At 38.5% G+C, this 22,717-nt stretch overlaps 1 protein-coding gene across 7 annotated transcripts in view; it reads right to left on the bottom strand.

Moving 5' to 3' along the window:
- The window catches only part of VPS13B (vacuolar protein sorting 13 homolog B), a 794,855-nt gene that overhangs the window by 43,478 nt on the left and 728,660 nt on the right, over window positions 1–22,717 (bottom strand). For all 7 annotated transcript variants that reach the window (XM_053208413.1, XM_053208414.1, XM_053208412.1 and 4 more), the window contains exons 44-51: window positions 16,193–16,348; window positions 7,859–8,122; window positions 7,109–7,192; window positions 6,756–6,931; window positions 5,862–6,032; window positions 5,305–5,506; window positions 3,989–4,177; window positions 1,278–1,424 (exon numbers count right to left, since the gene is read on the bottom strand). In XM_053208413.1, the coding sequence (XP_053064388.1) occupies window positions 1,278–1,424; window positions 3,989–4,177; window positions 5,305–5,506; window positions 5,862–6,032; window positions 6,756–6,931; window positions 7,109–7,192; window positions 7,859–8,122; window positions 16,193–16,348 (1,389 nt within the window). The remainder of the gene's footprint in view (window positions 1–1,277; window positions 1,425–3,988; window positions 4,178–5,304; window positions 5,507–5,861; window positions 6,033–6,755; window positions 6,932–7,108; window positions 7,193–7,858; window positions 8,123–16,192; window positions 16,349–22,717) is intronic.

A 22,717-nucleotide genomic window follows, 5' to 3' on the forward strand; every position in this document is an offset into this window, starting at 1 on the left:
ACCTCTCTGAGAGGCTAGGGACCGTCATGCCTACACCTGCCTGAAGCAGGGTATGGTTGAAAAAGGGGACACTCCTCAGCTGCCTGGAAGTACATGGGCCCATCCCTCTTCTCCAGGGAGCTGAGGCAAAGCAGGAGTTCACTGTGATGCTGGGGTTGTGGTTGCCGCCGGCTACTACCATTTCCTGAGTGCCTGGCCTTTTTACTCATATTAGCTCATCTAATTGTCACCAAAAACCTGTAAGGAATGAAAAATTATGCCTATTTTCAGAGGAGGAAATGTCAGCGTGGAAAGCCCTGACCGAAGGTCTCAGGAAGCCCGAAGGTGGGGAGGAGCAGGAGAATTATCTGCACACATGCTGATTCTCTTGCCAAATCCTCACCTAAAATGGAAACATTGTTGACTTCTATTTCCCGACCGGGTACTTCTGGTCACATAGTTATTCTACTGATACTTTGAAGAACCAAAATGAAATTCGATTATTCTGACATTTTTGTAAATACTATCATGCACTGTAAGCTTAGAAGAGTAAGACTTTCATCCTGTTTTAGTGTTCTAATGTAATTTTTAGGAGCTGAAAGGGATAAAAATAAATGCAGACATAGCTAAAGAAAGAAAATACTTTCCTACGTGATAGTTTCAATAGCATAAAACAACAGCTTACCACTTAGCATATCATGTTTTTAAGTCCTTTTAAAATATCTCCTTACTCTCTCAAAATAGAAGTGTTCACTTTAATTGTATAAAGAAGAGAATCAAAAATCTTTCTTGGATTTATTTTCTGCATATTCTGCCAGTGGGATGCTAACATAAATGGGCTGGTACCTTTTCACAGTTACTCTCCTCGTGGGCAGAGAAGTCAGGGCTCCCACACGCGTGGCTCAGCTGGGGCCGAGCCCTCTGCCCACACGGCTCCTCCAGGCACCGCAGCCTGCGAGGCAGATGCTCTTTTCCACGACACCCCCGGGAGCCAGCCCTCAGGCCACTGCCCCGCGGGCGGGGCTTTGCCTTCGCGAGCATGCTAGCCGAGTGTGCTGTGGCCTCCAGCGGCTGGGGCACACACGACACGAATCCAGCAGTGCGTCGGGACCTGCTGCGTGTTCATTACCTGGAAGCGCTGGCCACGACATCCGTGGTTTTAATTCAGTACAAAATAAATTTCTCTTTACCTACATTCAGTGTTAGTTTCCTTCTTTATTCTAGGCTAAAACCTTAATCTTACTTATCGCTAACTGATCGAAACTTAAGACAAATCAATAATGCTATCGATTGCTTACCTCCTTTCCAGAGTGGGGTTTGGAGACAGATAACTGCGGTTTATAAAATATCTGATAGGGCATATTATTGATTATCATAGTCTTGTCTTCAATCTGAATAATCTGTATACCCTGCTGAACCAGGGAGGAGATGCAGAATTGACACAACTGCAAGACAAGTGAGGAAAGAACGATTTTGAAAACATTATAAGGCACGTAAAACTTTCTCCTTTTTTAAAGGGCCATTTTATCTCTCAGCTTGCCCACGACAATACCAATTTTACCTTTTGTTCCAGCACATTTAAATTTTTTTTAACGTTTATTTATTTTTGAGACAGAGAGAGAGCATGAACAGGGGAGGGGCAGAGAGAGAGGGAGACACAGAATCTAAAGCAGGCTCCAGGCTCTGAGCTGTCAGCACAGAGCCCGACGTGGGGCTCGAACTCACGGACCGTGAGATCGTGACCTGAGCCGAAGTCGGACGCTTAACCGACCAAGCCACCCAGGCGCCCCATGTTCCAGCATAATTTATCAGAGTCCCCTTTCAGTCTCAAAGACATCCCAGCTCCCCAAAGGGCCACTATTTACAACAGGTGTCCTCGCACACCAGTTATTTCTGGTGTTTCCAAGTTATTTAGCCAATTCCCTCACAAAGTATTTATGTAGGAACACTTGTATGTAAACAGAGGTCACTCAGGTTTTCAACATGAAGTCGAGCACTCCTCCTCCTCTTCCTCATGCTCATCGTGGCAGCTACCTCACGAAAGGCCTGGGAGGGACCAACAGGAGCCCTAAGAACAGCATCGAGTGGCCGTGGCATACTGCTTTCTTGTGCTCCACTTGTAAGTACTTACGCATGCTAACTCACAGAATCCTCACATGGGGCAGCTACTATTGTCTCCATTTAACAGAAGAGGGAAATGAGGCTCAAAGAGGTTACGTAGCCTGCCCAAGGTCAAAAAGACAGAGAGGGTCTAGTTGGGATTGAAAACCAAGCAGTCTGGTCCTATGGTACAGCTCTTAACCTCTGCGTGTATCATCTCATTACCTTACCATGTTGTATGACGGACTGGTGCTCACAGAAGATATTCGCTTAGTAAATGGTAATGTCAGGACAGCAGTTCTCAAAGTGTGGCCTGGGATCCGTGTGTGTGTGTGTGTGTGTGTGTGTGTGTGTGTGTGTGTGTGTGTGTATTGGGGGTGGGGGGGGGAGGGTCTATGAGATCCTTTCAGGGTGTCCAAAGGTCAAAACTATTTTTATAATAAATACCAAGACGCTATTGTCTTTTCCATTCAAATTCCCTCATGAGTGTACAGTGAAGTTTTCCAGGGGTTATATGACCTATGATGTCATTACTGTTGTGGCATACATACAGAATGTATGTTTGTGTATTCTTGGGGTCTAAAGTTTTGCTTTAATTGCTAGTTTGATGAGTATCAATAGCCATAGCCCACATGAACAAAAGGGTTTTGGAGGTCTGCAAAAATTTTTAAGAGAGTACAGGGGTCCTGACACTAAAAAGTTTGAGAATCACCAGGAAAGAATAATGATATAAATATAGGCAATAATATATTTTCCACCAGTCCATTCATTCATTCACATTTATTCCGCATTTGCTGTGGCCACTTTGTGAGGTGCTGGAGGTATGGGTGTTGGGTTGTATGGCATCACATTTTTTTCCAGGTTTTGATGGTCGTTCTCAACTTACAACTATTCAGCTTTGGGTGATTCACGCTTGCAGCTCTTTGCCATTTACACCCATGTTACAGTATTTTGGCCGGCAGAACATAAACATGTGTTGCCCAGACAACTCTGAGGAAATGGATACCAGCCTGGAATACTGAAGAGAAACCAACTTCTTTGTATAGAGAAATTTATTTTTAAAAAGTCACCAAATGACCCTAACTTTTTTTCGAGAGGCTCTTCAAAGATGCCTGTCAAAATCTAACTTCTCTCCAGAGAAAGGTCATTCTAAATCATACTACTATGATGAAGTAGCCCTTCTTCTTCTGATTGGGAGGGCTAAAATAACGAAGATACTGTTAAGTACAGCATGAGACCTTAACATGGTACACTATGATATTGTGCTTTCATGCATACCGGTTGCTGTGATTTGTTACTATATTATTGAACTTAATTGGTTTTCACAGAGTTTAGAAAAGATTGATGCTGAAGATCATGCACCATTTGTATTTAGTTAAATAGCCGATTAAGTATGTTTTCTGCATTCATATCATTAAAGGGTGAGAACCAGTCCTCTGTTTAGGAATATAACTTCCTCATAACATTTGGCACCATGGGAAAATTAGAGCGGCTTTTGCTCAGGATGCCCTTTCCAGGAACGTAACCTTTGCTATAGGAGGTTTGTCCTTTCAGTGCACAGAATGTTAGCAACTGTACTTCCTGCTCTAAGAAAAGGAGGCCAAGTACATTTGTGGATATTTTGGAATAAGTTCATTTTTCCCCCACATACGATCAATCAAGTGACCACGGAGTGTTCCGAAATAGAGTGGTTATTGGATAAATTATGTGACATGGCTTTTATCACTGCTAAAGGAAAAAAAAAACCCTGTATAAGACAGAGGTCTAAGAAATCACATGTTGGACTGTTATAAATTGTCTAGAGCCAGTTGTACCAAAACTGGATTAAAAAGAAAGGGGTAGACTCATTTTAAACAGGTGGAGGGGTAGGCATGCTGTTTCCCCTGAGCCATGCAGACTTTGATCCTACCTTCTGATGTCCTGGGAAAGCACCGAGTCTTATTTCAGCATCAACAAACCCTTCTTCGTCCAATGATACAACTTCACCATTACCTCCATCTTTCCACTTTGGAGATGTCAGGTTATGGACCAGTTTAATTGCTACTGACTTATGCACAGTGTTCGTATTTGCCCAGTATATTCCAATTTGAAAAGCCTCCTGGAAAAATAATGCCTCAATTATAAAGTATTTTTCTTAACCGTGACATTTTTACCTCAATTCACAGGAATTTTTTTTATATTATATAATAGGTCTACTTAGGCAACCAAATCCCTTTATGAGTTTTGTTTTTGTTTTTGTAATGGCAACATACCTTTTATTTCAGTTCCCAATGTTTTCTTTGATTCACAATGGAATTCATATTTATGGAAGGGGGAAAAAAACAACCCCAACTGTGGCTCCCCTATAAATAACAAAAACTTAAAAACCAAGGGTTTCATTTCATTTGACAGAAGAATAATATGCAACCTTAGGTACATGTAGGTCAGCATTCTAATTCCATAAGGTAACATCATCTGATAATTAAAAAAAAAAGAAAAAAAATAGGAAAATGCAATGGAATAAAGATGTTCATGAACTGTAGCTCAAAAAAAGTACTCTTCAATTGTTCCCCACGAGGAAAACATTTTATTTAGGAGTTCCATGTACTCTGTTTTCTTATAGATTTATGTACTTCTTGAAATGGGTTAGCCTTATCAAGAAAGTTCTCTTGTGATGGAGTACAGTCTTGCTGCAAAATTCTGTTTTACATTAGGGTTTCCCCCTCTGCCAGCAATGACTCCATATTGTTATTATCAACAAATGGGTGGACATCTATGATTATGGATATCCAAGTCCACTTATAAAGGAAAAGGGGCCCTGACAAAAACAGTTGTTCAGAAATCCTCAATTCTTACCCACCTTGCAGATCCCAGAGAATTTCTGTAAGAACCACAAATCTATCTAGGGAGTGGGTTAGCACAGAATATGACTCTATATCCTTAACATACCCTGGGTAGGCCAATCCTAATGCTTGTCAAATATCCTGTACACAATGAAAATGAAAATGTAACTACTAGAAGTTATCAAATTTAATGATGACTCAAGCATGAATACTGCTGATGGGGAAAAAAGACATCTGAAATGTCTTTGAATATCAAAGAACATTCCATACCCCTTACACATGCATCTAAGACGACAGTTTTCTACAACTGATTCTATTAAGAACATAAATGCAACCTCAGAATAAAGGCTAGCTGTTGAAAGCAAAGAATTCACATTAGCTAAAAAAAAAAAGGTTATAGTACCTGAAAATTAGGAGGGATAATAATTTTGCCAGCAGGAACCTGTAGAACAATCTTCTCTCCTTCAAACAACCAGAGGTCCCACTTGGATTGATTGATAAGCAGGGCCCAGGGTAGAAGTTCTATCAACAACGTTCTAACATATGGCTTCCAGACTGACAGCTTCACTCGCATTGGGCTATCCCACTGACTCAGCTGTTCATTCCTGTTCCAAATATCACATCCAAGAGACTCAATGAAAAATGATAATTTCAGTATTCATATAATATGTTTAGGATTCCAGACACACAATGCTCTTGTATGACACCTTTTCACACTAGACTCATCCAACGCTGAATTTGCATCCAGGAGAAAGAAACTTTTCACGCAATTACGTTCTAGGTTATGAGTAAAGCAGTCTACAAAATACATTTACCCAGACAATAAAAGGTCAGAATTGGATAGATGCATGCATATATCTTCTTTTTAAAAACACCTTTTATGGTATCTAGCGTTTTGGTGAATGGTCATTTATTAATATTGGTAAGTGTTTGTAGACAAAGATTGCTGGAGAACATTACCTGTCAGAATCCTTTTCATTATATGGCCACATGGGTTGAAGGGACTTTTCTGGCCCATAGAATTCATCAAGGATCTGATTAACTGTGCATCCAGGGTGTATCTTAGTGGCTATTTGCTTAATGAGGGATGTAGAGATGGGGACAGCACAGTGTGAGGGATCATCTTCTTCTCTAGGCAGTCGAAAGGAAAAAATAGGAGTAAATACCAGATTTCTAAAGTGGCAGACAATTTATTGAAAAAATATAACCCTAGATGTATTATAGACCAATACTTTTTTGTGAGATTGAGGCAATTTTTGGTGATTTAGGGATTGGTAACACAGTTTTTGCATAATATGGGCCCTGGCCCCTTCTCCCTGCCCCTGCTCCCCATGTTCTTGGGTGAGAGCTCTATTCATTTCTTCTTCCACTAGAGAAATTATGTGTCAATTAAATTTTCTGATCCCTCTTATTTATTTCTAAGTTTAACGAAAGAGGCTGAATTTTATCCAAAACTATTGAAGAGGATAAGAGAACACTAGGCAGGGCAATTTTATTTAAAAAAAAATTTTTTTTTAATGTTTATTTATTTTTGAGACAGAGAGAGACAGAGCATGAACGGGGGAGGGCAGAGAGAGAGGGAGACACAGAATTGGAAGCAGTCTCCAGGCTCTGAGCCATCAGCCCAGAGTCCGACACGGGGCTCGAACTCAGGGACCGCGAGATCATGACCTGAGCTGAAGTCGGACGCTCAACCGACTGAGCCACCCAGGCGCCCCTAGGCAGGGCAATTTTAAAATAACATTCTCATAAGGAACGCTACAAAAAATTCTACCTCCCTTCTTCCCCTCCATAATACAAAGTTGCTTTTCTACTGAATCTCTCTTAGGAAAAATGTGAGGACTTTTCCAGTACCTTGCTTGAAATGTTAGGTGATGTACAAGGTCAGGTTCTATGTTTTGCAGTGGTTTTTCCTGTCCTTTTCCTGGAATAATCTGTGTTTCACTCAATCCCAGACTCCTTTTCTCCAAATGTATGATAATGGGGTCTGGAAGATGACTTCTCATGATAAAAAGAGGGCTGAACACAATCTATAAAAATAAAAGGACAGAACAACTTTCATATTTGCTTTGTTGCAGTATTCCAGCTGTTTGATGCTGAAACAAACTTGTAATAAATCTCTTCTCTGGGTCACTCTGACCTTAATTTATTTCAGAACAGGAGAGGTCAGAGTCATATACCATATTTTAGGATTGGAAAGCACTCACCATTCGTTGTTGCACTTGAGAGTTGGGTTCTAATGTCAAAACTGTGCACCACACATAAAAAATGGAACTGTTTGAAGATGGCACCTGCATATGAGGTAGTAAAGGCTTCTATTAAACACTAGTTTATTAATTAATCAAAATGAGGCACAGATATAATGTCAGTTTCGAGAATTAAACAATTTAAAGTTATAGAAAAAAGCCACTAAAAAAAAGAATAACTAAGCAAAAACAGATTTCATTGTGGTATCAAGTGAACGTGCAGTGAGTCCATGAAGCCAACGCTTTCTTAAAGACAAGGGGATTTGGTATGAGGAGAGACTGACACAAGACTGGGTGGGAGAACGGCTGAGAAGATTTGTCCCTCGTGGGAATGAAAGTGATGATGGCAGAAGGCAAGAAAGAGATAAGCAACTGATAGCCCACTGCCGAGATTTTTCGAGTGGGGAGAACACCATCCCTTCCCTCACCCCCTCCCCCACACCTCCACCCCAAGCCCTGCTGCATCAGGATCTTTCTCAAGATAGAACTTGCCTCCACCTGAAAGGAGTAGTGTCTTAGCTCTAAGAACTCCTGTGTGGCTGTGGGATGGGAGGAAACACTTTGAGAAGCAACAAAGTCTTTTTATATTATTTCAGATCTCCCTCTTTTGTACAGGTCATTTTTTAGATAAAGTGCTATACTGAATAAAGAACATAACGAGGAATGCTAATTTTAAAGCTGCTCTATTCCAGATTGTACTACTTCTTATACCTGAATGACAATGCTATACTCAGGGGACTTAGATTCCAAACACACGTCTCTTGACCAATCTTCATCTCCTTTGGCCTTTACACACAACTCTGTCAGTTCACTGTTTTCCAGTATGTATGAAGGCAATTTCTGTTTGGCTGTGAGGCAGTCAAAATGTTCTCGAATCACAGCTTCTCCATCTTGACCAATGTAATGCTGAACGACTTTTAGTTCTATACTTTGAGACAAGTAACTACAGATGATCTGTCTTCCACAGATGATAATCTAAAAGATAATAAATAAACAAACAAATAACACAAATAAAGCTCCATCAATTCAGATTTCATGAACTGGAAATACGTAACTGTTCTGACAGTAAACTTGTTGCTTTTAACAGAAAGAAAATGAAGTCATTAGCTTATTTGGAGCATACCAAAAGAAAGGTTTGGTCGTATTTGCTTTGTTCATGTTGAGTTTACAGCACTCAAAAGAGGCACAGGCAGGGTCCACATCCAGCTAGAAACACTGATTGTGTGCTTGAGAGTGAGGTGGGGCAGGAGATAAAAGACCTATGGAATGAAAGCCTTGCAAATGTGCACACACAAAAGATAGTTGACCTGGAAAAGAGGTGGAGGTTGAAACTAGCAACTGACCAAGAGTTTAGGGGCAGACTCAGAGGCAAGAAGCCAGGCCAGGGGCCGGAGAAGAAGAGGCAAAGAGGGGTGGAGGTAAACCAGGAGAAGTGGTGTTGCTGAAACTCCAAGAGCAGAGACCGACCAAGATGTGGTAGTGAGTGGTGTCCATAATGTGGCAGTCAAAAAAGATGGGGGTTGAAAACGAGACTTCGGCTCTGGTGGCTGAGAGGCCAACTGGTGATGTTATCTATTCCCAAGGCTGGTTTCCAAGGGCTTCCTGCAGTCTTACGCAGTAAGAGATCATTTTATAAATTGATAATAAAAAAATAACTTTTAACTCAGATGCCTTATTTTATTTTATTCAGGTCTTCCCCATAGAGAAGAAGCATGTATCATTGTAAAACACACGTAATTACCCATTAAACCCATGTATTACCCAATTTGTCATCCAGCTAAGAGTATGGTTCACAGTAGGCATTAAGAAATGTCTCTGAAATCAGTTGAAGTTGAAAAGATAACGCAAAATTTATTCCTATGCAGTGAATCCTTCTGTAATACAAATATTCACCATGAGTGGAAAACAAAGGACTTTCATATACTGGATTTTCTTGTTTGTAATATTTTTTCCAGATTATAAAAACAGTAATCTCTCTCTCTGTCACACACGTACACACATACCCATACATATGTGGCTTACTTATGGGTCTAAGGATGTGATGGTTAATTTTACGTGCTGACTTGAATGGGCCACAGGCTGCACAGGTATTTGATCAAGCATTATTCTGAGTGTGCCTGTGAAGGTGAGGTTCACTGTGTATTGGTAAACTGAGTACGGAAGAGTGCCCTCCCCAATGTGGGTGGGCCTCATCCTGTCAATTCAAGACCTGAATAGAACAAAGAGCCTGAGTAGGAGGGACTCCTCCAACTGAGCTGAGACTTTGGTCTTTCCTGGCCTTTGGACACAGACCAAAAAACATCAGCTCTTCTGGGTTTCAGCCTCCATAATTGTGTGAGCCAATTTAAAATAAATCTCTCCCTCTCCTTCTCTGCATACATATGTACACCCACATATATGTGTATGTGTGTGTATATACTCACTTTTACAAATTAGTTCTTTTATTCTCACAGCAACCATATCAAATAGGTGCTGCTATGACTCATGTATGAGGGAAAACAGAGGCACAAAGATGATGGATAACTTGCGGGACATTACCCAGACTCTCTGGCCTAGAGTCTGTGCTGATAATCACTCTGAAAGTCTGTTTATTATAAAATTAATACCTACTAATTAAGAAAATGTAGAAACTATAGAAAAGAATAAAAACTGCCCATCATAAGGTAAATGTGGTAGATCCCATTGGTTCTATTCTAAATAGGTGGTTCCTCCCTTTCCCTTGCTATGAATAACCCTCATTTGGTTTAGGTCTCAAAAAGCAGCAAAGTACTCAGGGAAGGTGGACACCTCCATGAACCCCAGAATCTGTTATAATTGTTACAAACGAATCCTGGTAAATCGATTCTCCTTTTGCCAGTGATTACTTTAGGGGTGAACATGGGACGCTCTCTGGCTAATAATATGAAAAGGGAAGACCGCTAAAAGGCTCTGGGAAACATTTTCCTCCTTGATAAGGGAGACAATCTGAGAAGCAAAAGCCCTGCTTCTTGTCTGTCGTGGAAGATGTTATGAGAGGATATATATGCATCCATCTTTCGTAGGCATCTTAAGACAAAAAAGGCAAATCCAACAGGACAGCAGAGCAGCAGATACAGCACTGAGTTGCTTAATCAACCAACACTTAACTCGGCTTCTTCATTCTTATTATGTGAGATAATAAATGTAAAAGAGGAATAGTTCTGCCTCATTAACTTATTATGAAGACTAAAAAGCCTATTTTGTTACTTCAAACTGAAAACATCCTAATGGATACATTTTCCTATGTGATTAAGGGTACTTTGTAAACACCTTTGTAAGTAAACTATTATTTACACAAATAACTATGAATAATTATTTATGAATGAACTATTACTTACCCCAAATAAACCTGCTAGATTGATAGACCAAAAATAAGATGTCATTGTTGTTTCAAATGGTATTAGTTGAACAGTGAAATTTAGCATTTTCTTAAACACTTATTTTCTAACTATCTATTCCTTTGAATTTTCTTTAGAAGGAGAACATCTGTAAAAACCAAACTGTGCTTAATTGTTATATTATTCCTAGATACTCTGCCATAATAATCTTTTAAAACAATGTTTTCTCAGTAACAAACACAGAAGTCAACTGGACCATGAGTCCTAAGTTAGCAGGCAAGCTTTTCTTTAGCATATGCTAGGGGTTACCAGGCACTCATGGTTAAGTCTTATGAGGCCTTAGCGTCGCCTAACTTCAAGTAAACACATGAAAGCTCTGAGGCAGTATTCAATTTTGTTCTTACTCTTGGTGTGCCCAGGCCTGGCAATGTATGCACACTGCTCTTGCTTCAGAACCTTTGGGCCCCATGAGATTTAGGAGAGAATTTTGCTGTCTCTCACAGAAACCACAGAATCTCTGCAACCATCTGGGACTCACTTTGTTTAAAGACAAAGATCCTCTTGGTGGGTTTTTATAGTTTCATTTTCAACTATAAAGCCTGTTAAATAGGCTTTCAAATTTGATAAAAAGAAAACCCTTAAAAGTGGCCAGGGAGGGAAGGCTACTTAGATGAAGGGAAATCCAAAATGGCTACTCCTCAGAGCGGTGTTCTTCACGGCTGCTCCCACGCAGGGTTCAGCGAGAGCCATGTCTGCTTTTCTTCAACGTGGCAACACTTACAATGCCTTTATTTTGAAAATTATGGTTAAAATTTCAAGATTAATTTATCAGTTGAAGACAGCTACTTAATTTTTTTTAATGTAGGGTTTCTCTTTAATACACATTTCCAGGTTTCACACTAATTCTCCTCTTTCCCCAAAGCCACAAAGACGTGTATTGAAGATTTCCACATGTGATTTTACTTAGCAGGTTTCAGAACTCTTATTAGATCAGTGCCAAGAAGAATAGTGATATTAAAGAATAACTCCAGAACACCAGATGCACTGGAAAATGATATCTTAGCTATGATTAAAAGTGTATGTATAAAGATACAAATATACATACATACATACATACATATGTACATTTAAGTTTTTAAAGTGGTGAAGTTTTCCTCAATGAGGGGATGGCAAACGTGGGAGCCAATATGTGTACAGGGGTAGCTGTATAATGTACAAAGTTCTTGAGAAATTTTGTATGTGGTCAGTTTTCATTCAACTGGAGAAATGAGAGGGTTATAAGAAAGGCAGGGTACAACCAAAGGGCACTGTTCAAATGCGCACTAGCCAATTCTCCATCATCCAGGGGCATGTTAATGCAGTTAAGGTACATCAGGGAGCTGCACACTCACCTCCCCAAATGGAGCTTGGTAATTAGGCAGCTGCAGTTTATTTCCCAGCCCAGGTGGGACAGAAGGAAAGAGGCCAATATGAGAGAGAGGAAGGAATTCGTGAAGTTCTTCTGAAACCTTGATTCCTATCTGCCTTCCCAACCTGGCTAATTGAGGAAATCCTGTGTCTCTGATGTACCTTAACTGGAGCTAATCTGAATTTTGGTTGATCTACCCTGACAAAAAATTAAATCCAACTGAAAGACTAGACAGACTTATCACAACTTTGACGTATGCAGCGGTTGTTTTGAAGTTGGTGGCCTGCTGAACCTTTCAGCATTACCTGGGTTCAGTACCAACCATTTTCCATTTGCTTCATTCTAGGTTAAACAAACTGCTCTTTTTGTGTTCCACTTTCCATTATTTCGCTAAGTTTTTAAAATGGCCCTAATTTAGAGCCCAGTCTCATTTGGCTATGACAATAAATTCTAAAACTCAAAATATAAATTTTGTGTGTATGTGCCTTCTATGACAATGGGAATGGAAAATGGACCTCCAGTTCCTGCGGCACAAGATGGCACTTCTTTCAAAAAGGTACATGCAATGGGAAGGTGGCTTCTGCTTCCATTACTGGCTTCTGAAGAGTCCTTTCCTATTTGGCTAGATTCTTCTTCTTCTTCTTTTTAATAACAGCATTTATTATAGAATACAAGCAGAGAAAAGTGTGAGAGGGAGTGCTACAGAAAATAATTATGCAACATTCAATGGTACAAATAACATTTGGAAATCCTGAAATGTGATTTGCACCAGATGCCTTAAAAATCTGTATATTTGACATTAACAGAGACAATGATGAAAAGGATTCCTTAAACTTCTAATGAATGGAAAAATTTTTGTTAGTCTAAAACTAACAAACTATTTTTGCTAATAGTTTGGAAAACTCAGAAAATCAGCAGAAGGTTGGGATGAATATATATACTTAGTTATTTGAAGGACTAATGTGGCCCTAAGAAGAATCCGGTGACACAAAACAATGAATTTTGGTTAAAGTATAAAGTATATCTTTTCAGTCTGGGAAGATGTATCAAGCACCCCAAAAACATTCACATTTTTGCTCAGGTAATTAAGTTTTATAGCAAATTATTTTCAGGACAGACACAGACATTTGGACATACATATGTATACACAAAGATATTCATTTAAGGGTTTATTATGGCAACAAATTGGAAATTATCTAAAAGTGCGGTAACAAGGGGATGGGTGTCTAAGTGGGTTTCAACATAACACAGGGCAAATTACTATGCAACCATTAAAAAGACAGTTCAGGAATTTCAGATAACATGAGAAGATAAGCATCATATAATGTTAAGTGAAAAAAACAAGTTGAAAAACTAATTATAATCAGATCTCAAGTTAGTCAAAAAAAATATCTGCATAGAAAAAAACAGTAGGAAAAAACACACCGAAGTATTTACCTTTGGGTGGCAAAAACATGGGTAATTTTTCTTTTCTACCTTAGGCTTTCCTGTGTTTTCAGAAATATTTGAAAACAGTTAACATAAAAATAACCACAAGAAACTAACATTTATTGGGTGCTTTCTTTTACAAGGGGTATATGGAGGCACAGAAAGGTTAAGAGATTTGCCTAAGGTATCAGGTAATAAATAGTAAGGCTGAGAAATCTTTTATTATCAGGGGAAAAAAAAAGGTAGGTAACATTTTGTGAAAATTTTCAAAAAAGGTACTTTTCATGGCCAACTTTTTTGACTTAGGGTTTATTGTTGCGAAGCGTAATATCTGCTCAGGAACACTGTATATATTAATTTATCCCTGAAATTTAATATTATTCCTTAAAGATACATAATATCTATGCAAGAAGGAGGCACTATTTTAACACAACAAAGTCCATTTACTGTTACTCATGCCTGGGAATATTTCATAATTGTGCCTATAATTTACTGAGTTATGACAGTGGGCCAGGCACTACCGTAAGCACTTCACATATACAAACTCATTTAATTGCCACTAACTTTGTGACAAAGGCACAATCACTCTCCCCATTTCACAGATCAGGAAACTGATCAAAGGTTAAATAACTTGCTGAACGTCACACAGCCAGCAAGGGGATACAGCCAGACTGGCTATGATGTTAACCACCAGGATACACCATGAGAACCACTTCTCCATGGAGTGACCCCCCCATTCCACTAACTGGCCACTGTTCTAGCAACCACAGGCAAAAGAGCTGAATGAATTGGGGAAGTTTAGACCACAGCAATGGCCATCAAAGTGGGAGCCCTGTACCAGTATCATCAGAATTTGTTAGAAAAACAAATTATCACGTCACACCCAAGACCTCCTGAATCTGGAACTCTGAGGGTGGGACCTAGCATCTACGTTTTACTAAGCCTTCTGGGTGATTCTGACGTACATGCAAGTTTGAGAACCAGTGGCCTAACGAAAAGGCAACTAAGAGGAAAGAATCATCCTAGCTTCCCTTATGTTTCCAAAGGGCTGTAATACAGGGGAGATACAACTTACAGAGCCCTCACCACAAGTGGTGTACCCCTCAAGTTCTGACGAATGGTATAAACTGGCCAAATGGTGAGAGATTTTGGCTCGAAACTGGGAAAGAGCTTCCTGTGTAGCTGGAGGTAACCAACTATGGAAAGGGGTACCGTGTGAGAAAAGGAGCCTTGTATCATGTGGAGTGTTCAAACGGATGCTGAGTGACCATTTCTCAGGCACACTGGTGAATGGGAAGGTGTATAAGGAATTTCTGAAAGACCATGAGTGACAGAATCACAAACCAGAACGTACTCATTGGGCAGGTATCTGTTGAGCGCGTATCCAAGTAAGAGAGTCCTGAAGCCAGATGACAGTCAGAGACACGTCTTGTTCTTACGACTTTCTAGCTCAAAGCTCACACTGGCTAGGCTGCTTCCATCAGGAGCCCCAGGAAGACCCATCTGTCCCGTGCTCCTATATTTAGGTTATACTGTCTACTTGGACTGGCCTCTCTTAATCCAAATTCTACATGTTTTCCAAAGCCCAACTCGAGTCATATCTTCTTAGTGAAACCTCTAAGAGTCCTTCACACTTACTGTCGGTTGTGTACATTGTTGGGTTTATACACACTTGCAATTTAAGAGTGAAGCCTGTGTCACACAGTGTCTTCCATTTTACTCTGTTCCACTGCAGGCAGTCACCGACTACTTGAAGAATGGTCAGTTCATTGGGGAAACTCTTCTGCTATATTCTTTTCACTCCTGTTGCCCACAATAATGAGAACATGAAGTCCAGCTCCCTGATTAGGTGCAGACCAGGGACGTACATGGTACGGGTCCTACTGTTCACCTCACCAGTTGCTTCCTGTCTGCCAAGTATGGGCAATGGAGGAGCCCATGTTGCCTGCTAAGGAAAGCTCCCCTTTTCCTTGTCCAGAGGCTGGGGGGCTGTTTCTATCATGTCCTCTGTTCACATAAGCTCTGGATAGACTGTTACAATCCAGATGCTGATGTATATGTTAAAACTCTTATGACAAATCCAGTTATTATGTGTGCAGTGAAGCCAGTTTTCAGATTTTAATACTTCCTTTTTTTCTTTCTACTCTTGTCATATGTGCCATGCTTGAAAAACATCTTTTAAAAACCACATTTTCACATCTTAAGAACACAAAAAAAGTGTCAGATACTTTTTTTCCCCTTTGCAGTCTTAGAACTTCAAAAACAGCCAAAAGGAAGTTTTATAAAATACGTAAAAATATGTGCTGAGAGCTGAGGTTTTATATGCCAAGAGTTAGACTGTAGTGAATTTTTACTGCAGTTAATATTAACTCCTAGGAAAAGAAAGCTTGCTGGAGACCCCGGCCCACTCTGTCATGGGAGGTATCACAACACTTTCTCAAAGATTACCCTTACATGTATGAGAACCAACTCCTGGTTATCCACCTTTGGGTTATCCAGAGTCCCCAACACCCTGTCCTTCTTCTCCTTCTTAATAAAGGCCTTTTGGCCATTTCACAGCTCATTAGCACCTCTACCAGAAGGTAGGTGGTGACAGAGAGAAGAGGTGAAACTAAAATCAGTAAATTTTACTGCTCGTTAGCAGCTCTTGTAAAAGATGTGAGACAAAGGGTTTGAAGCCATCATCATCCTCAGGATCATCAAGAAACTTGTGCACAGTAGTAGTAGGCAGAACTAGACATACCACTGGGATTTTGTTTTATTATTTAATTATTTTCATTTCTTTAAGTTTCCCTTCCACTAGTTACATCAAATAATTAAGAGCTGTCTGGGCCATGAACACAAGGAACTTACCTGCTTTTGCACTCCATTGAGTTGCTGAACCTTGATGATGAGTGAAGCAGTTCGACCCTTGTACTGAATAGTCCTAATAAAAGTCCCGGCATGGTCCACACTGAAGGGCTCTGACCAGCGCCAATTGCCCCAGCCTTCAATACAGATGTGTAACAGCTGGAGAGAAAAACAATAATCATCATAATGCCAAAAGTGCCAACAAAAGTCTAGTCCTAAAATGAAAGTCTCGTTGCTGGAAAACCTTCTTATTTGTAATATTTAGCATCTGTTTTCTTTCTAACCTGCATTATTCATCCACTTCCAGCTTATTCAACCAGGCTAAGAATAGCAAATATGCCACAGAGAGTCAATGTGGTTTTCCAGATCACATTTTAAACCTTCTTAAAAATAATTGTCCTATCAAATGGTAAAAGGCCTGTTGAACATTTGAGAAAAGACCATTTCAATCATCTGGAGGACAAGGTTGAAATGTAAGATCAAAGAACATTGGTCTTGGCTGATAGTTTATTCCTTCTTATGGCTAGACAGTAATTAAAGCAAAATTTCATTTGTGGCATTATTTTTGACCCTAAATTGCCATTCTTTATTTTTGCTTTTGATGAAGAACAAAATGGCAATTTGAGGAAGCAGTTCATTCAATATACTGTTTTTATGAGATCACATATATCAAATTAGAACTACCTTCAACATTTTTAAAGTATGAGAAAATGTCTTTGTTCTATTTTTCTTCTAGTGTGTATTTGTTGTCAGTTTTACCAAATGAGTCTCCTGATTCATTCATATTTATTCATTCACATTTATATTTATTCATATAGTACTGCCACTTTTGGTAATATTTAGATTTCTTTCATGATCATCAAATATTTTCTATTTCTACTTCTACTTACTAAATGCGGCTAAGAAAATCAGTTTAACTGAACAAGTATTCCAAAACAATATAATAATTACTGCTTCTTTAGGATACAATGAAGATAAACAATGTTCTATACAATTACTAAGGATAAGAAAATAGAACTGACATTCTAGGAAAAACATTTACATGACATACAAACTCACTATTTTCTTTCATCTCATACATGATTTTTTATCAAAAATTTTTAATGTTTTATTTTTTGAGAGGGAGAGAGACTATGAATGAGTAGGGGAAGGGCAGAGAGAGAGGGAGACACAGAATCTGAAGGAGGCTCCAGGCTCTGAGCTGTCAGCACAGGCCCAACGTGGGGCTTGAACTCACGAGCTACGAGATCATGACCTCAGCTGATGTCGGACACTTAACCAACTGAGCCACCCAGGTGCCCCAATATATATAATTCTTTAAAAGAATGAACCCAAGGCTAATCATATGAAACATTTTCCAAACTAACAGAACGAATAAAACTTTAAAAATATTGTATAAAAGCTATCATAATAGACCCTTAAAATGAATACATTAATAAGAATTTACATGGGAATTATTATAACAAAAGCTTTTTGATGGAAAGATTATTTTTTAGTTTCAGCATTAGAAGGATCCTTAGAAAGTGCTTAAATTAAAAAATTTCCCAAGGTGCTAGTTATCACAATATGATTTTGGTGGAAAGTTAAGGGAGGGTTTTTTCTTTTTTTTTTTTTTTTTTGGTCTTTAAGTACCTTACTAAAATATTTTTTAAAAACCTCCTAACTCATCTCCCTCCTTTTAATATGGTCCCACTCCAGCTCTTCCTGCATACAACTGCCAGTGACCCTGTGAAATCAAGAAGCTACCATTCAGATGATTTCTCAAGAAGAAAGCTTACAGCTCAAAGAAAGCAAGAAAGCAAGAAAGCAAGAAAGAAAGAAAGAAAGAAAAAGAGAAAGAAAGACAAAGAAAAGAAAAAAAAAGAAAAGGAAAGAAAAGAAAAAAGAAAAGAAAAAAAATCCTGGACAGCAAATACCTTTAGGGAAAATTTGGTCTTACACTCTACAACATAAAAGTACCAGAGTTATCTTTGATCTTTAAATATTAGTTACAGAGAGAAAAAAAGAAAAACAATAGTGGTGTTTGGAACCATTTCAGTTTTTTTGTAGCACCAATTGGGAATAAGAGCTCAGGGCACACACAAAACTAAAAGAAACAAGAGAGTTGTTTTCTTTGGAGAGACTAGTAGCTGGAAATGACAAAAAAATAATGAGGCAAGGTACTTAAGGTCAAGCTCGGCGATATTTTTCCTGAAAATTCCACAGCCTCTGAAGAGAGGCTTAATGTACACAATGTAATTTTAATTGGAGAGTGTTCACATTTGCATATGAGCTCAGTTTTAGGTAGCCGCTCACTCTGTCTACACAGCTTTTACTGAGTGTCACCAAGGAATATGCTGTCAGGTTTCGCTTGGCAGCTATTTGTTCTCAAAATGTTGGTGCAGATATTTTCTTTGAATTATGAGAATCCAGATACGTTTGGATTTAATTCACACAGAAAAGCTGGGAGGGGGAAAACAAAACACCTCTCCCCATATGCATCACCCGTAGAATATTTGTAATGTTTGGTCTGCTGTTAAAAACATCTAAATAGCTATTAAACACATATACTTTATTAAGAAAGAAATTGCATTCCTAAGAGAGAAAATCTACAAAAAGGAAATGAGAAGGCCCAGCACTACTTTGGTCCTCCTTCCCATGAGTGACTAATCCAGACACTAGACAGCAGTGCTGAGACTCCTGGGCATCAGGTGAGTGGGGCATGGTCTGTTCTTTTTGAACCAAATGATTAAATTTCACTGCTATAGGTACTGAACTCTCCGTTTAATAATAAATACTCATAGGTCAATTTTTATTTCTATACTGAAGGAACAATAAACCAGGCATAAAAATTTGCAATCTGTGTTCGACTACTTGATCCTAATAACATTTCTTTTGATCATTCACCCAATGCTTTTTTTTTTTTTTTTTTACTTGGTTACTATAAGGAAGGTGATATGCTAGCCCCTATGGAGGAAATAAGGAGGACGAGCTGTGTTCTTTGTCCTGCGAAAAGCTTATGATCTTATAGGGAAAATAAAGCATGCACAAACAAATAACAGGAAGCATTAGGGGAGGAACAAAATGGTACAGGAATCTAGAGAAAGGAGGGCTTGCTCTAGGCTGCTATGATAAGGAGAACTTCATGGAGCAGTTGGGTCTCAGAGTTACCACAGGATTTCAATTGGCAAAGATGAAGGTTCCTTTCTGGGCCAAAGGGACAATGTGAGATGTGAAAGTCAGAAGGTATGCTTGGGGGCAAAATAATAGTCTTGACTGGCTAGAGCAAAGGGAACATGAAAAAACAGGAGTGAGGCACAAGGTCGGAGAGGCAGATGTAGATTGCGGCCAGCACTGATGTACTAAGTGAGGAATTTGTGCTTTATTGAAGAATGAGCCTTTTGAATGAAGCCTTCTGTATAGGGGAGCAGTGTGTTGAAAGAAGGGTAAGAGTGGAGTGTGGAGGTAGGAGGGCAACGGTCAGGAGGAGAGGCAAGGTGGGCCAGAAACATGAAAACATGAGAAAGAAGAAGCAACGGCCTTAGCAAAAAAATCACTATCCTTTATGGCCTGGAGCCCATGGTATTTTTATGTTCTCTTATCAACTTGGAAATTTTCTTTCCCCTCTTTCCTATTACATTTCCCTTACTGACTCACTTCCTCTACCATCTTTTCTATTCAGGCTTTTCATTCTTTTTGGCCTACTTAGCTAGTGTCTAATACTTTCCATTGGGGAAGAAGTCAAAATAGGAACAATTCTTGTTTAAACTTCTCAATGGGAACTGCAACTAAGCAATAAGGCAGGTTGTACAGTGGCCACACTTGTTGGAAGGTCCCAAGAGACTACATTTTCTTTTCATCCAGCAGACCCTGCCCCCACCCCTTCCCAGGACTGTACTGGCAGCCAGACTAAATTCATAGTTTTTCCACTGAAGACCTCAAATGGGAGCATATACAGCCTTCTGTTCATTTTTTTTTTCAATACAAAATAAAAATTAAAACTGAATTGCTGATCAGGGGTTTGGGGTCAGCTCTCAGGACCACCCACAGTAACCTCCAAAGGGAGAATTCCTGAATCAGTTACAGAGGAAAGAAAAACAGGATGAAATATAGGAACAGAGGGTACACCAAGGAAGGGAAAGAAAAGGGGAAGAGGAAATTTTAAAAATTATATCTTAAATATAAATGAAGGTACTGGATACTTGTCTGTGAACTTTATTTGTTTTATTTTATTTTATTTTTATTTTTACTTATTTATTTTAGAGAGAGAGAGAGAGCGAGCAAGTGGAGAGAGGGGCAGGGGCAGAGGCAAAGAGAATCTTAAGTAGGCTCCATGCTCAGTGTGGACCCTGATGCGGGGCTTAATCCCATGACCTTGGGATCATGACCTGAGCCAAAATCAAGAGTCGGATGCTCAACCAAATGAGCCATCCAGGCACCCCTCATGACTCATTTTAAAACTGTTATCGAGATAATTTCTACCTAAGACAAAAAATTTGTCTTCAGATTCACTTATACTTTTTTTTTGCATTTTATAGTAATATACTGTACAGTAATATGTAATATTCTACAAAGAAACTGAAAATCTAAAATAACTTCAAAAATTTTCCCAATCCATTATATTCTTTGTAGAAATTTTAGGAGTTCTAAAAAATTAACATTCAATCCAAGTGAAATAAACCTTTCAATATATGTATACATTAATACATATATTAAAGCTTAGGCATCATGTATATTTTTTAAACTTCTAAACTTATCATTATATCCCAAGAGCCTAGTGCACAGTAGGCATTCAATAGATATTTAATAAATGAGTGGGGATTATTGAAAAATAACCCAAAATAGACATTAAAAATTTTTAGTGGTGATACTTGTGTACAAAATATCATAAAATTGAGTATTAAATCAAAATGTTTAGAAATTCCTATTTTTAAATTTTTCCTTTTGTCTATACATTTTTAAACATTTTAATTCCAGTGTAGTTAACATACGGTGTTATATTTGTTTCAGGCATACAATATAGTGATTCAACAAGTCTGTGTATTATTTGGTGCTCACCAAGATCAGTACACTCTTAAAAACTTCCTATTTTTTGAATGACCTTTCAACACAGGAGATTTGCCTTATGTGGATAACGATACTAGATTAAACTACAAATCAATATAACCTCTCAGATCCATAATTCAGATACTGCAATATTGATATTAAAGCATAAAGTAGATCTCAGATGATATAGTGAACATTATGAGTGCAAATTAAGTTAAAGTATTTTTTAAAATTCTTGTCTATCTAAAATAATATCTGGAAAGCTACAGATCAAATAACAGAGATCAAAGTTTAAGTGCTTGTTTGAAACGTACAAGTAGAACTGATAGTACATTTCACACCAATAAAATAACATCACAATAAATCGAAATATGCTGCTCATTATTGTTTTTTTAAGGCAGTTAAATTTCAGGAGGTTCAGAGTATCTGACATAATGCTAAAAAACCAAGTGGAAAAATTTCTAGATAAAGGCTAATGCTTGGTGTCACCCTGATTCAATACTGGAAATCTCAGCACTCTATACACTCTTTTACATTTATTTATAGAACACAATCTCACAAGTAAGGAATGAGGAAAGCGGAAATAAATCATATTGATTTATTTTCTAGTGGATAACTTGGACTCTTTGATGCAGTGTATTTTGGAAGAAAAAGGAAAAAGAAAAAGAAAGCTTTCCAAATCGATAGTCCAGGAGGTGATATAATGGAGGCTCCACTGTCTTCACACAAGTGTTGGGTAGTTTGCTCTTCCATAAAATATGAGTGCTTATAGGTTTTCCCTCATGAATGAACTCAAAGAAAGCCACAAACACTGTGTAATCAGCCTAAAACAGCCCCTTATAAAAAAGGGAAACCTGGCATACTCACAAAATGTCCATTAGAATATAGATTGCAGTGGGAGGGAAATCCTTGTCAAAAATCTTAGTTTTAGATACGGACTCATCAATTCTACATAGGAATTTATCATAAGGTAGTAATTATTCATATGTGCAAAGATTAACCTAGATGTAACTTATTCCAGTATTGTTTTAATAATGAAAATTATGCATTAGTAGGAAATTGATCAAATAAAATATTGTAAAAACAATAAAAGCTATCATTTGTTAGACACATACTATGTACCAAGCACTGGGTTAAGTGCTTTTTATAGATTTGCTCACTTATTCCTTAAAATAATCTTACAAAGTAGATACTTCTGTTTCATCTTACAGACGAAAAGCAAACTGAGTTCCAGAGACGCTGAATAGCTGCTCAGGGCCACAGTGCTGGGGAGGGCAAGGGACAAGATTTGAACTCAGGTACGTTTACTCAGGGTAAGGTGTGCTTAACCATACCTATATTGTAGAATCCTCTCAAGCTGGTGAAGAAAAAATCACAGCATGCAAACACATTAGCACTATTAGTTAGCAACAGATTAACTGAAAAAAAGCACATTACAAAAAGATACTTGCAATATACATTCTGGTTTTGTAAAATGAAGAAAAAGTATATATGCCTATTTCT

The sequence above is a fragment of the Acinonyx jubatus genome, chromosome F2, assembly GCF_027475565.1.
Source record: "Acinonyx jubatus isolate Ajub_Pintada_27869175 chromosome F2, VMU_Ajub_asm_v1.0, whole genome shotgun sequence".
NCBI lineage: Eukaryota > Metazoa > Chordata > Mammalia > Carnivora > Felidae > Acinonyx > Acinonyx jubatus.